The 13,935-nt window shown below is 41.7% G+C and overlaps 1 protein-coding gene across 3 annotated transcripts; it reads right to left on the bottom strand.

The window, feature by feature from the left end:
• Window positions 1-147: 147 nt before the first annotated feature.
• Window positions 148-12,682, bottom strand: LOC149897379 (influenza virus NS1A-binding protein homolog). Of its 3 annotated transcripts, none has more exons than XM_090116449.1 (6): window positions 12,450-12,682; window positions 12,267-12,348; window positions 8,707-9,227; window positions 8,475-8,636; window positions 7,167-7,793; window positions 148-1,185 (listed from the first exon to the last, which is right to left on the bottom strand). In XM_090116449.1, the coding sequence occupies exons 2-6, from the start codon at window positions 12,298-12,300 to the stop codon at window positions 430-432; spliced, it is 2,100 nt and encodes a 699-aa protein (XP_089972575.1). In that variant the 5' UTR covers window positions 12,301-12,348; window positions 12,450-12,682; the 3' UTR covers window positions 148-429. The 3 variants fall into 3 exon arrangements, with proteins under 3 accessions (XP_089972575.1, XP_089972574.1, XP_089972576.1); XM_090116448.1 differs by having other exon boundaries at window positions 12,527-12,680; XM_090116450.1 differs by lacking the exons at window positions 12,267-12,348; window positions 12,450-12,682 and adding an exon at window positions 9,626-12,143.
• Window positions 12,683-13,935: the final 1,253 nt, after the last annotated feature.

Below are 13,935 nucleotides of genomic sequence, written 5' to 3'. Positions count from 1 at the left end.
TATAAGTGCGCGCTGCGAGAGGACAGGCCCTCGCGCTCAACCAAGCGTCGTAACATTTAATAATCTACTTCATCGACTCCAACATTAATAATTTATATATTTTCTAAGAAAAACATGTATATTTATTTCTTCATAATTTTTTTTCAATTTTATAATACATAGTATACAGACGAGCCAGATTAAACAAATTTCGAGCGAAGGATTATAGATTATTATTCTAAATACATACTGGCGAATTGGTGCTCAGCAACTAGTACAAAAGGAGTGAACGACTTTATAAAAAATATAAATACGTCATAATCTTGAGAAATGCTCATCTGATGATACATTTTTCAATCATCACTATTCAAAAGAACAGAGGAAAATATAGATAAATGGTCAATGTTCGTAGCGTGGTCGATATCGTGTAAAATGGAATGTAATGCTGCGTCACACGGGCGCGCTCTGCTCGCCGCTCTGCTCGCTCTGCTCGCCGCTCTGCTCGCTCTGCTCGCCGCTCTGCTCGCTCCGCTCGCTCCGCTCGGGCGCGTGGGGCGCGGGCAGGCGCGCCAGGTCGGCCGGGTCGCGCGCCGGCACCAGCTGCGTCCACGCGCCGTCCGGCTCCAGCAGGCACTCGACGCACGACAGGAAGTCCTTGCCCGAGTAGCCGCCCGCCGCGTACAGCGCGCCGCCCAGTTCGGCCAGCGCGGGCGCGGCGCGCGCGCGGCGCAGCGGCGGGCCGGCCCGCCAGCCCGCCGCGCCCGGCTCCAGCAGCTCGGTGGCGCGCAGCGACGCGGCGCCCGCCGACCCGCCGGCCGCCACGAGCGCGCCGCGCCACACGGCCGCGCCCACCGAGCGGCGCGCCGTGGGCAGCGGCGGGCCGGCCGCCCAGGCGGCGGGCTCGGCCAGCGGCAGCGTCTCGGTGGCGGCCAGGCAGCGCCACTCGTCGCAGCCGCCGAGCAGCCACAGCGCGTCGCGCCACACGGCGGCGGCGGCCTGCGAGCGCGCGGCGCGCAGCGGCGGCGCGTCGCTCCACGCGTCGGCGGCGGGCGCGTAGCGGTGCGCGGCGCGCAGCGGGCGCCCGTCGGCCGCGCCGCCCGCCACGTACAGCAGGCCGCGCGCCTCGTCCGCCGCCGCGGCCGCGTGCTGGCGCGCCACGGGCAGCCGCGCCGCGCCGCTCCACGCGCCGCGCCCGCCCGCCGCCTCCTGCACAGAGTGCCCGTCCCGGTCAACGTATAAAACTGTATATCCTCGGATTAGAGTTATAGTGAATGAATTGATATGATCGATGTGGGATATTGTTTTTTAAACTATAAATTGCAATGTTTACCCAAATTTTTTTTATGCACTCCATTGTTTCGTTGTTTAAAAAAAAATGTTATGAAAAATTAATGTTTGACCATATATTTTCACTTTAAACTGTATTTCTTTTTTTTATTCGAGTAGACATATTATAGGAATATTTTTCAAAGATACCCGTGTATAAAAATAGCAGTAGGGATCTCGAACAGATAGAAAAACGTGGAGGGGAGAGCGGAGCCACGACTGCTATGTACGATGGAATTTCTCGGCCAGTTTAATTATAAATTAAACGTAGGTACTCCATTGAGTGCATTTAAAATATAAGGTAATTATTTACGACTAATGAAAAGAAAAAAATTATTAGTACAAAATCTGTTTATTTAAATACATTACAATTACATTGTTGTCTACATAAAATATTTAGTTGAAATGATAATAACATCGTGAAAGCGTTCTATTAGTCGTTTTTTAATAGTTTTTTCTACCGGGATATGTTCTGTAGTGATGACGTTTTTCAACTCTTGCATGGTAAATTGGCAATCATCATTCTCTTCTATGTAGGTACTTGTATATTTGCTCCATTGCTGCAACTACCATTCTTAGATTTATTTTCTTTTCAACATTACTGAGGTGAATTGAATTTTTCAGCAAATTATAACAATCCGAATGATATTTTGCTGCAAGTGTCTCTTAAGTCGGTTATACCAGAAATCCTTTTCTGGATATCTCGATAATAAATTCGTGATGGATTCATTCAAAGTTGAAGTGTTGATGTATGAAATCTGACTCAGCCGGCATTTTTTTGTATGGAGATTGGAGATACTACAAAGACCTCATCTACTCGAGAGAATGCCGCTGGGAGAAATTTGGACGAATTAACCCGGAAATTAAGAGTTGCAGAAGGAACCATTAAAATAATAAAAGGGCATTCAGACGTTTAAAAGACAACTTTTTCCGGTGATGTCGCACTTGCAGTGAGCAACAGGGGGGGCCATTTTGAAAATTTATTGTAATTAAACACCTTGTAATTGGTTTTATTTTGTTTGCATTAAAATTTTGCTCTTACCACTTTTAGATTTCAATTTTTCGAATGAAGCCTTATGAATAATAAAATGAAATATTCAGGGTAGCTACCTCATAGATAGAGTAAGTTTTTAAAAAGCCAAACGGATATTTTTTTATGCGATTTTATTTTTTACGGGCCCTTGAAGTTGTGAACATACTGGGTAATTTTATCTTTCTTGGCATTAAATTCTTATTTTTATTCCATTCAAAGATCTAACGATATTTAAATTTTACCATACCGAATTGGCCTATCTTTCAGCTTAGCACACAAAAAAAATCATGCATTTACCGCTATAATTCACGTCACCATAAATCAAAATCTCTACGTACTCGGCGATAGGTGAAAATTTGAAAAAAAAAAACTTCATAACTCCGAAAATACGAAAAATCGCAGAACATACATGGATGTGTCCTCTACCTTCCAGCTTCAGTATATCACTACTTCTTGGGACACCCTCTATGGTCAAACATGAATTTTTCACAATAATTTGTTTAAACAATGAAACAATGGAGTGCACAAAAAAAAAATGGGTAAACATTGCAATTTATAGTTTAAAAAACAATATCCCACATCGATCATATTAATTCATTCACTATAACTCTAATCCGAGGTGAAGACCCCCAGACACTATATTAATATAAATAAATTAACGGAGCGAACTATTATATAATTTGGAAAATCCAAAAGTGCACGCCTCATAATTTTTTTTAATAAATATTTATTAATTATTATTTTTGTTTATTTAATAACAATTAAACCACATCGAATCAGACCCTGAAAAATGAAAGGGTTCTATTCCTGAGCATACTCAAGCGTAAGAGAAAAAAAAAGATTCGATTAGTAAAGTATTTCGGTCGCTATCGTGTTAACAAGAAAAAGGATCCGCACATACAGACACACGGACGTCCAAGACAGAACTTTTTTAAACTGTTTTTTAACTAGTTTAAATAACAAAAATGACATCAAAAATATCATGAACGTTAAAAATAGTGCTTTTTCTTAATATGTGTGTGTATGTATTATCTTACAAGTGCAATGTATGATACATAAAGACATTTTAAGTTTGAAAAATCAGATGTTTTGCGCGAAGTGACAGTAGTACCCACCTCAACGCTTCGCTTATGAGGCGTGCAATAATAGAACATCACGATGAATAGAAGACTAACCGGACGTGTAAAGGTAAATTGTTTAGAAATTAAAGATTTTTAAATGTATAATACTTGCATAAAATCGAACGCTAGATAATAAAAAGTAAAAAAAACTTAAACCCAACTACGACAAAAAACGGCGCTGAAAAAGTATAAAACGAGATTTTCAGAATGCTGAATTGAACAAAGTTGCTAATGTAGTTGCAAGTAAATGGACACAGTAGACTCTGCCAACATGCCTTCGTTTGTAAAATGAGGATTCTGCTTAAATTTTACTGTAATTAGGACCATAGTAATTTTCATGATTGTGTAATCATGTGTAATAGTCATGTCTTCAGTACAGTGTCTAATTTTTATGACAATAATAACTATCGTGTTTTGTGAAACAATCCAAACTTGTTTCATTTACTAAAATGTCCTGTATTTCATAAAATATACTATAATAATCATCAAATAATACTTAACTAAACTATTCGAATAAACAGTACTAACAGTACTATTCGAATAAACAGTAATAGTTATAACAATAAAATGTACGTTACTGTTAAACAATCGAATAACCAAATAATAGATTTTTTAAAAATGTACAAAACAAATAACACGAATATTAGCGCAACAAGATTTTACTGTTGCCGTCGAAAATATAAATTTACACGAACAATATCGTAAGTGACCTTACTGACCAGAGCTTGACCTACACTAGTATAGTAAAATGCATCCAGCTAAATTATAACGAAGCCCTTGGGACTACTTAAATTTTATTGAAATAACCAGATAGCTGAAAAAATTAGCTTCCATATGCGATATTAAAAGTCTCTGATACTTGTTGTTTAATGGAGTTATTAAGGAAAAATGTTTTTTTTTTATTTTTCCTGAACATTTACACTTTTACGATTACCGGATTATTCGCGGGGGGCGTCGATATAGCCCAAGTATAACCAGCGGACAATAGGCATGACGAAAGATTTTGAAATCGTGTGTATACATTTACGATACAAGAAAAGCCCCATATTTCGGTTAAATTTAATGAAGCTAAAAGCCATTTTTTCAAAAAATGTTGTGTGGTTTTATGAAACCACGGTAAAAGTGAAACTTAGGCACAAAATTATCGTATTTGTATGATAATAACTCCGAATACTGCTTTATACCTACTCGGCAGCCGACCGTCACGCGACATGCGCTACACAGACCAAAAAGTTTGAGACGATGTAATAAAAGTTTCACTTTAAAAATATTTATTAACTGTGCCAAAACGGCTCACAGGTGTCATGGCGTAGGCGTAACGTCACTCTATAGTAAATACGTAAAATTATCTGTACGCATAGCGAAGAAAATAAAAAAAAAATTTAATTAATATGAAACAAATTTCAAAGTTTACAAATGTTAGTGAACTTAGCAGATCATTTTTGGCAGACCAAAAAAAAATGTGAGTTCTTATCGCGTGCAGTTGAGTACTACAGTTCCTGATACTTTTTAGAAATAGTTCTGGCGTTTTACCTTAAAAAACGACATTTGAAAAAATGATCTGCCAGCTTCCCGTAGTAGATAATTTTTAGCAGATCAAAAAAAATGTGAGTTCTTATCGCGTGCAGTTGAGTTCTACAGTTCCTGATACTTTTTAGAAATAGTTCTGGCGTTTTACCTTAAAAAACGACATTGGAAAAAATAATCTGCCAACTTCCCGTAGCAGATCATTTTTAGCAGATCAAAAAAAAATGTGAGTTCTTATCGCGTGCAGTTGAGTTCTACAGTTCCTGATACTTTTTAGAAATACTCGCGTAAAATGAAACACTAGAAAATTTATTTATGCCAAATTTCATCACGCCGTAGCACCATGCCGTAGCATCATGCCGTAGCATCACGCCGTAGCATCACGCCGTAGCTCCATGCCGTAGCATCATGCCGTAGCGTCATGCCGTAGCATCATGCCGTAGCATCATGCCGTAGCATCATGCCGTAGCAACGCTCCGTAGCATCACGCCGTAGCATCACGCCATAGCTTCATGCCGTAGCATCATGCCGTAGCGTCATGCCGTAGCTCATGCCGTAGCATCATGCCGTAACATCATGCCGTAGCATCATGCCGTAGCATCATGCCGTAGCATCATGCCGTAGCATCATGCCGTAGCATCGCTCCGTAGCATCATGCCGTAGCATCATGCCATAGCATCACGCCGTAGCATCATGCGCTAGCATCACGCCGTAGCATCACTACGTAGCATCACACCGTAGCATCACGCCGTAGCATCACGCCGTAACACATGCCGTAGCTTTACGCCGTAGCATCACGCCGTAGCATCACAGCGTAGCATCACGTCGTAGCATCACGTCGTAGCATCACGTTGTAGCATTACGTCTTAGCATCACGTTAAGCCGGGTCCAGGTCGGGTTTTTTCAAATGTCGTTTGTTAAGTTAAAAACGCCAGAACTATTTCTAAAAAGTATCAGGAACTGTAGAAGTCAACTGCACGCGATAAGAACTCACATTTTTTTTTGATCTGCTAAAAATGATCTGCAAAGTTCAATAACATAGTTTACAAGTGGTGTGCAGTATTGCTGTGTGAATCCACATAAAAATAATGCCCAAAAAAGTGTTAGTAAATTGTTTCAAGCGCGAAAATAATAAGAAATGATTGTATCATAGAAATCTAAATAACAAGACACTAGAAGTCGTAAGCGTGCGTGACCTTGTCGCCACTCAGGTGATGTTCACATCACCAGTGCATTCGTCACTGTTCAGTTGCTCTGGAGACGTATGAGTGTATACATGGTGTGTTTCAGCAATTCCCATTGCGGAAATTCTTCCACAAGTTGTAATTATACTTATAAAGGAATTAATATTTCATCGGAAAATATTTTTTTTTAGAAATAATGCCGTTTTTCCTTAAAATTATAGAATTTTTACAAGTATTACGAGTGTCACCATAGTAATCGAAATAACAATGAATGACACAGTCGACCATTCTTATTATCACGTTTGTTCGTATTGGAGCAAAAAGTCTCATATACTTAGGGATGTTATTCTAAAATAAACCGTAAATTCGTGCGTTAGGATACATATTCAAAAGCTTAATTTAATAGTTAAGTTAGTTTTCACTAAAATCAAGCTGTCCAATAAAAGGCATAGTTTACTTGTGTGTACTGTTTAGCTTTCGGTTTGAATGTGTTGATTTTGGCGACAGCGGTTTTCATACGAATTATGACATTACAGCACTTCTATGTGTCTTGTTATTTAGATTTCTATGGATTGTATAAAGTTGGCGCGGCGAAACCCGAACCACGTATTCGTGAATTCGCAATTATATTTCTGTTCTGAGTCGATAAAGCATACGTGAAACAATAGAAAATAAACAAAAATACGTATTCTCAACATATATACATAGGCGTGACGTCACGCGTGTTTCAGTCAAATTGGCCGACTGCAGAATTTCCTTAAAAACACTAATTCGATCATTTATGGATACTGTCGTCATGCCTATTATGACGCTTCTAATGATATGTCATTTGTCGAATTTTCATAAGCAGTTTAGAAGTTAAGAGGGAACAGATGAACATACATACATACAATAATATAGCCCGTCAAAATCATAACTCTCCTTTTGCTTTGCCGTAGGCCAAAAATATTGTAAAAGAGTAAGGCGTAGAGGGCGAGGCGATCGCAGAGCACTCACCGGGTCGAAGACGTCCACGGAGTCGAGGTCTGTGTAGCCGTCCGAGCCACCCAGCACGTACAGCTTGCCGTGCAGGCGCGCCGCCGGGAAGCGCGCGCGCGCCCGCCGCATGTCCGGCAGCGGCTCCCAGCGGTTCAGCGCCGGCGCGTAGGCCTCGGCCGAGCGCAGCGCGCGCGCGCGGTCGTACCCGCCGCACACCAGCAGGCGCGCGCCCAGCGCCGCCGCGCCCACCGCGCAGCGGCCCGCCGCCATGCGCGCGCACGCGGCGCCGCCCGCCGGCTCGGGCGGCGCGCCGTCCGCCAGCGCGCCCAGGCGCCCGCCGCGCGGCGTGTCGGACGCGCTGGCGGCGCGCCAGCCCACGCGCGCCGCCGCCAGCCGCCCGCGCAGCGCCACGAGCGCGCGCGTCACGCCGCCCGCGCCCGCGCCCGCGCGCGCCGCCACCACGGCGCAGTCGTCGCCGCCGCCCCCCTCCCCCACCCGCCGCCGCGCGCCGCGCTCGCGCGCCTCGCGCTTGTACTCCTCGAGCTCGGGCGCGTCGCCGCACGCGGCGGGCAGCTCGCTGCAGTCGCGCAGCGCGCCGCCCGCGTCCACGTACAGCAGGTGCACGCGCGCGCACAGCTCCTCCACCTGGATATTTCTTTATTTATTTCCAATCAGAATAAACCCCATGTGTGGTATCCGATTTTTCCTAGTTTTCGAGTTATAATTTTTTAACGCTTTCTTCACTATGAAATCATACCATAAACTTATTAAAAGAAAACTGTTGATTTGCGAGTATGCGGGTATGTAATATTTTCATTCATCATTCTGTAACCCTCGATGAGCGCCCTAACAATATCTGATGTAATATAAATGAATTTTAACTGTAAACAAAACAAAGATTCCATGGCCTCAAATACGCTCCTATAAATTACAGGGCGAATAGGCCTAATAAATATAAATTTAATTAATTGAATTCTTTGAATTAATATTGTAACTTTAGAGTATGTCCGACATCACTTCTTCCTTTCGATAGCTTGGATAGTTGCAGTACAGCTATCCAAGCTAACTTATTTTCAGGCCATAATTAAGAAAAACTTAAATGGATACTATTTCTGCTGGCATTAGTTATAATAATAATAATAAAGCCTTTATTTCCGAAAAAAGTTGACATAAATAAGTATATATAAACATAAAAAATAAAATATATATTGCATCTAATTCTTGACCTCTATCAATCATACCACACAAATCATCAGTATAAGTGACTAGATTAGTTTTTCACTGCTATCATAAAGAAGAAGGGCAAGGCTGAAGGCAAAGACTCACATCATCATCGCTGGTGATGGGAACGGTGCGCAGCCAGGCGAGCGCGGCGTCCGCGAGCGTGGCCGGCGTCTCCTCGCAGCCCTCCGCGCTCGTCTCGCGCAGCAGCTCGATGCGGATCAGCGGCAGCGCCGCCAGCGCGCCCGACGCGCACACCTCGTCGAACTGCGCACAGAAACGGGCGTTAGCGGCCGGCGCGCTCGGGGACACTCGCAACGTACGGCGCGGTGCTCACGTGCTGCGCGATGTACGCGTCCAGCTGCGCGCGGTGCGCGGGCGACAGGTCGGGCAGCGCGCGCAGCGCCAGGCAGTCGGCGGGCGACACGCGGCGCAGCAGCCGCTCGGCGAGGTGCGCGCGCGCCGGCTCCACGCGCAGCGCGGCCGCGGCGGCGTACAGGCGGCGCGCGGCGGGCGGGTCGCGCACGCGCAGCCGGCCCGTGTACGCGAACTCGACCAGGTCGCGCAGCGCGTCGGGGTGCGCGTCCAGGCGCAGCGTGTGCACGGGCCCGGCGGCCGGCAGCGCGGCCAGCAGCGGCGGCGCCACGGCGGCCAGCACGGCGCGGTGCGCGGGCACCTCGTCGCCGCCCGCCGCCAGCAGCACGTCGAAGTGCTGGCGCGCCTTGCGCAGCGCGTTGAGCGCGCTCAGCACGCGCGCGGGCGCGCCCGCCTCCTCCAGCGACAGCTCCTGCTCCAGGGCGCCGCTCTCCTCGCCCTCGCTGTCGTCGGACCGAGACGCCGTCGATGCGCCGCTGCCCACTGCGACACACGTCTCACTTTACTACTCGATACTAATTAACCTTCCCACCGAAACAAAAACTGCATGTGTCAATGTTCGTACTGTCTCACTTATGCCATTTTGCTGCGAAATCCTGAGATACAGGTGAAGTGAAACTTTTTCAATTGTAGAACGCCGCAGCAAAGAAGAGTGGGTTACCACTGTTAAACATGGCAATAGATCGATGATATTTATTCGAGTTTCCATTTTCCTATTACGTTAATCTGCTCCGATCGAATAAGATTTTTCGAACCGAAAAAAGCAACTTTTCTATAATTTTTTGTAAACATTGTTTCCTCTCTAGCGAAAAGTAAATGTATAATACTATAATCTAAAATATATACTAAGTTGAACCAGGTTGAATATGTTACTTATTAACTTTCAAGTGAACGTATATCATTAACGAGAATCAGGCTCACGTATCGCCAGTCGCTACTAGGCACTAGCACCACTAGAATTATATGAATGAATTTATGGTGAGCCGTGAGAGACAAGTGGCCGGCCCCGCGTCACCCGCGTAGGAGTCGCGCGGGGAGCGCACGAGGTAATGTAGGTAGCTACGTAATGCGATAGACTTCGACGATTCCCAATTGCCTTAATAGTTAATTGCAATCCGCCACTCACTAGTTACAAGCTCATTGGTGCGGGCCCACTTTATCCCATGTTCACAATGTATGTTCATTGTTCAAAGTGAAAAACTTTTTAGTTAGATAATTCGATTATTAGGTACTTAGTAAAATATTTTATGAATAAAAGCATTTCCTTACTCCTAAAACAATTTCAATGACTGAAAATAAGTAATAATATTAAAGAAATAGGTATAATTACAGTATGTCAGATATGTATCATGTTCTGTTATTTCTAAAACCCTGGTGTTAACACTACTTGTGAATATGGAAACTAAAATAAGAACATTACAACAATTATAACTTTTTATAAGTGTTTCAGAGAAAACCTTGAATATTTATTTCGGCATTGATTGCAGCTGTTGGTTAATGTACAATGCAAGCGTGTAACGCGGCGCCAGGCACCGACCCGGCCCCGGTCGGTAGTCGGTACCACCTGCCCTGCACTTGTATTGTACATCTCACTGTTTGTTTGTATAAACAGAATACTCTAATATCATAGCACATCATTCTAGCTGGCAAATTGAAAATAGGAATTATCATAAAACAATTGTGCATATTGTGCCAATTTTCTATGAGGTGAATGTTAAAATTGAACTTTACCAGCCTGTGATCAGTTTTAGAGTAAATTAAGTATGACCACAAAATGGATTTATTTTAAAAGATTCAATATGCCTTGACGGAAAATCTAAGACATGAAACTTGAAATGCTGCAGATGCCATATTTTGCAGGAAGGAAATATTCCTTTGTTTTTAAGAAGAAATAAAACTGCATTAAATATACATGGGATACATACAGAAAGAGATATGTCTATGATATAGCAAATCCTTATCAAAATTTCATGTGTATCCTACTATAATATTATAAATGCGAAAGTTTGTGAGGATGTGTGCGTGTTTGTTACTCTTTCACACAAATACTACTGAACCGATTTCAATGAAATTAAGCACACATATAAAGGGTAACTTGGATTCACACATAGGATAGGTTTTATCCTGGAAATCATAGGGAACAGGAACTATGCGGGTTTTTCTTTGAAAACGCAGGCGAAGCCGCGGGCGAAAAGCTAGTTATCAAAACAATAATGATATGTGAGAACCAAATTGCCAGCTTAGTGTTGTGTAGTCACCTATATGTGAACTCTACAGCAATTTTAGTTTAAGCAATGTTATTGTAACTTCCATGTCATTTTCATAAAACATAAACAAACCATTAATAAGGAATTTGTATGTCTTATTAACAATCACACATTAACCATTAATCTTCTTCTTCTCTGTGCGTTTGGCCCCTACCAATAGTAACCATATCCATAACAATTAATAACATGTGAGTGATAGATGTGACAGTAACACATGGCAATATATTTATTTTAAATTATATTTCAATTGTTAATCTGTGAAAAGGTATATAAAGAAAATTTTGGTATGCAACAGTTTTAATAACAATAATTATTAATACTGTTTGAAATATCAGTGTTTCATAGGTTAGTAGGGGTCCTGGCTTTGTCTGTGGTGTGTGGTATACATATATTATATGTTAATTCTATCTGAAACTATTGAACATACAACCTACTTAACATACCTTTAATTTTAGATAAATAGCTTTCAAACAAAAATGACAAAACATAAATGACTATCATAGCCTGAATACAAGGTTATAACACAATTGAAAACAGAACCATCATCAACTGTTTGTTTACCTGTTATAGAGATTAAATATTTTTAAGATGAACTTTATAAAATACCAGTATGCTGGTGATTATGACTTTTAAAACAAATAGATAAAAACACAGGCACAAGTTAATTTTTCATTATGAGTATTGAGTTGTTCACTAATGCACAACTTGTACTCAAAGACCAATATCCAATGAAACTGGCAACGGTAATCACACCTCTCTGATATCGTATCACTGTACACTAATTAAGATAATATAAATACATATCTTCAAGGCATTTCAATATTTAGCAGCTGAGCACTGCCGGTAGATCATATTGTGTTAATTACCAGCTTTTGGCTCCACCATCCTGTGTTCCTGACCTTGCATATACAAATCTCATTTATTTTTATGTAATCCTTTTTTGAGAGCATGATGTAAGTAAGTAGATATACTATCTTATCATAAAATAACAGCTTTTTAATTATCAATCAAATCAGTTGGAGAAACCTAATGAACAAAGGTATTTTGTTTAATTATAGTTACCTCAGACTGTTAAATAATAGTTGAAGTTCATTACGGCTAATATAATTTAGTGTGTCATTAATTACAAAAAAAAAAATAAAAGACATTTGTGACTTCTTTAACTACCTATTTTAAATAATGAAAAATGATGTATTGGTTAAAAAAAACAATTAAGCATGCACAAGAAGTGAGTTTTCGGCAAGTATAAACGTACCATCTCCGTTCCTGTAGTCATCGAGAGGCTTCATGTCGACGGCGGGCCGGCGCTCGGCTGCCAGCTGCCCGCTCTCTGCGACCTGCACACACACACACCGCGCTCAACACAGGCTCCCGACCGGCCGCATGGGCTCGCTAACCGGATTACACTGCTGAAGGCCGCGACGCAATAGCGACTCACATGGCCCAGCGCGACCTCCACTCATACACACACAACTGACGCGCCCGCTTATCTCATAATTAGATTAAATTATTTACACGACGATGCTGCAGACCAGCCTTTTGACGTCTCGGTGTACAAGAGGTGCCAACTACCCACTACAAGCTTCGATCATACGGTCTACGGAGAGCTAGATCGCAAACCAACCACGCGCCTTGTTTTGACTTTTGTTTGAAGCGTGCAGCGGACTGTCAAGTGTCATTTGTCAAGTGTCAACTTGTCAAATGTGACTACGCAAACGGCAGAATAAAATATTGTAGGATAGCAAAATGGTCGAGCAGAGCAAGTCAAAGAGTATAATGTATAATAGAGAATAGAGAGCCCTCTTGAAGCATAGGTAATATGTGGTAATATGGCAAATCTTTTTGACTGTGACAGGCGACAATGCGCCTTCTGGATTTTGGGGTGTAAACTATTCACATACCTACGCATACCTATACATATTCATATTATCAATTTTTAGTACTACCACAGAATACATAATAGTAGCTAAACGCTACAGAACGGACACTCTCCGCCTCCCGCCAAAATTAAACTTACCTCACCCCCGCGCGATCAGACATAAAATGGGCCATATTTTTCTGCAAGGACGATACGCAACGAAGATTGACAACATTAATCAAATTGACTTAAAGTAATTGAGTCGTTTTCAAAATAATTGTACATTACTACAAAATGTTTGTCCCCCTAAAAAATCTTCGAAAAAAATATGGTTACGACTGAAATAAATCATTGTTAACGTTTTACAGACTAAACTTAAGCATACTGCATATCATTTCTGATAAAAAGAATTGCGATTCAAATTCTTACATAAATTTAATGTGAAAATAAAGTAACAAAAAAAGCTCCATACATTTTTTTAGTGTCCCCTATGTGGACGACAATGAAAACCAATATTTTTATCAGAATTTTTGTATGAAACTTCCTATTTTTTTGTATCATAATTAAAAAGCAATGTTTGAAGTGTTATATCTGATAGATTAAACTATTTAAATTACCTTAAATAAACGAAGAATGACATATTATAAAATGTCCCTATCAATCGTTACAATTTCGTGACACTGATTTATTGACATAATTAACCAACTTCTTGTATCACAAAGAAGAGGAATCTAACTCTAATCATTGGCAAAACTGGTCATGTCACGAAAAGTAAGGTCACATTAACGCGCCGCCATTTTGTTCGTCGTCCAGACATGGAAGAAGTCCTGTAGTGTGCTGTGCAAAAAATTTAGTTACAATTTCCTAACGACGTATTCTCAACAAAAGTAAGTACATTTTGAAGAATTCACCTACCGCAATTGTAATATACTTAAATTATGACTAGAGTAATAGATTACACTTTCAATCTAATGGTAAATGTGATTATGTTTTGTGTAAAAGTATTTCTTAGGTTATTTTTTACATGTTACTGACGAACAATTTCTTGACATTTACTGACGTCAGT

This window comes from Colias eurytheme, chromosome 25 (assembly GCF_061535395.1).
Source record: "Colias eurytheme isolate Ceu_HAF_F1 chromosome 25, ilColEury1 Martin Lab GWU primary, whole genome shotgun sequence".
NCBI lineage: Eukaryota > Metazoa > Arthropoda > Insecta > Lepidoptera > Pieridae > Colias > Colias eurytheme.
The sequence above is the reverse complement of the archived record's forward strand: the minus strand, read 5'-3'. Positions and strand labels throughout refer to the sequence as shown.

Excerpts from the sequence above, each read along its gene's own strand:
- LOC149897379 (XM_090116449.1), bottom strand. The coding sequence starts at position 12,300 with ATGAAGCCTCTCGATGACTACAGGAACGGAGATG. Across the intron at positions 8,637-8,706 it reads ACGCGTACATCGCGCAGCAC|TTCGACGAGGTGTGCGCGTC; the intron begins GTGAGCACCGCG and ends TTCTGTGCGCAG. Across the intron at positions 7,794-8,474 it reads CCATCACCAGCGATGATGAT|GTGGAGGAGCTGTGCGCGCG; the intron begins GTGAGTCTTTGC and ends AGAAATATCCAG.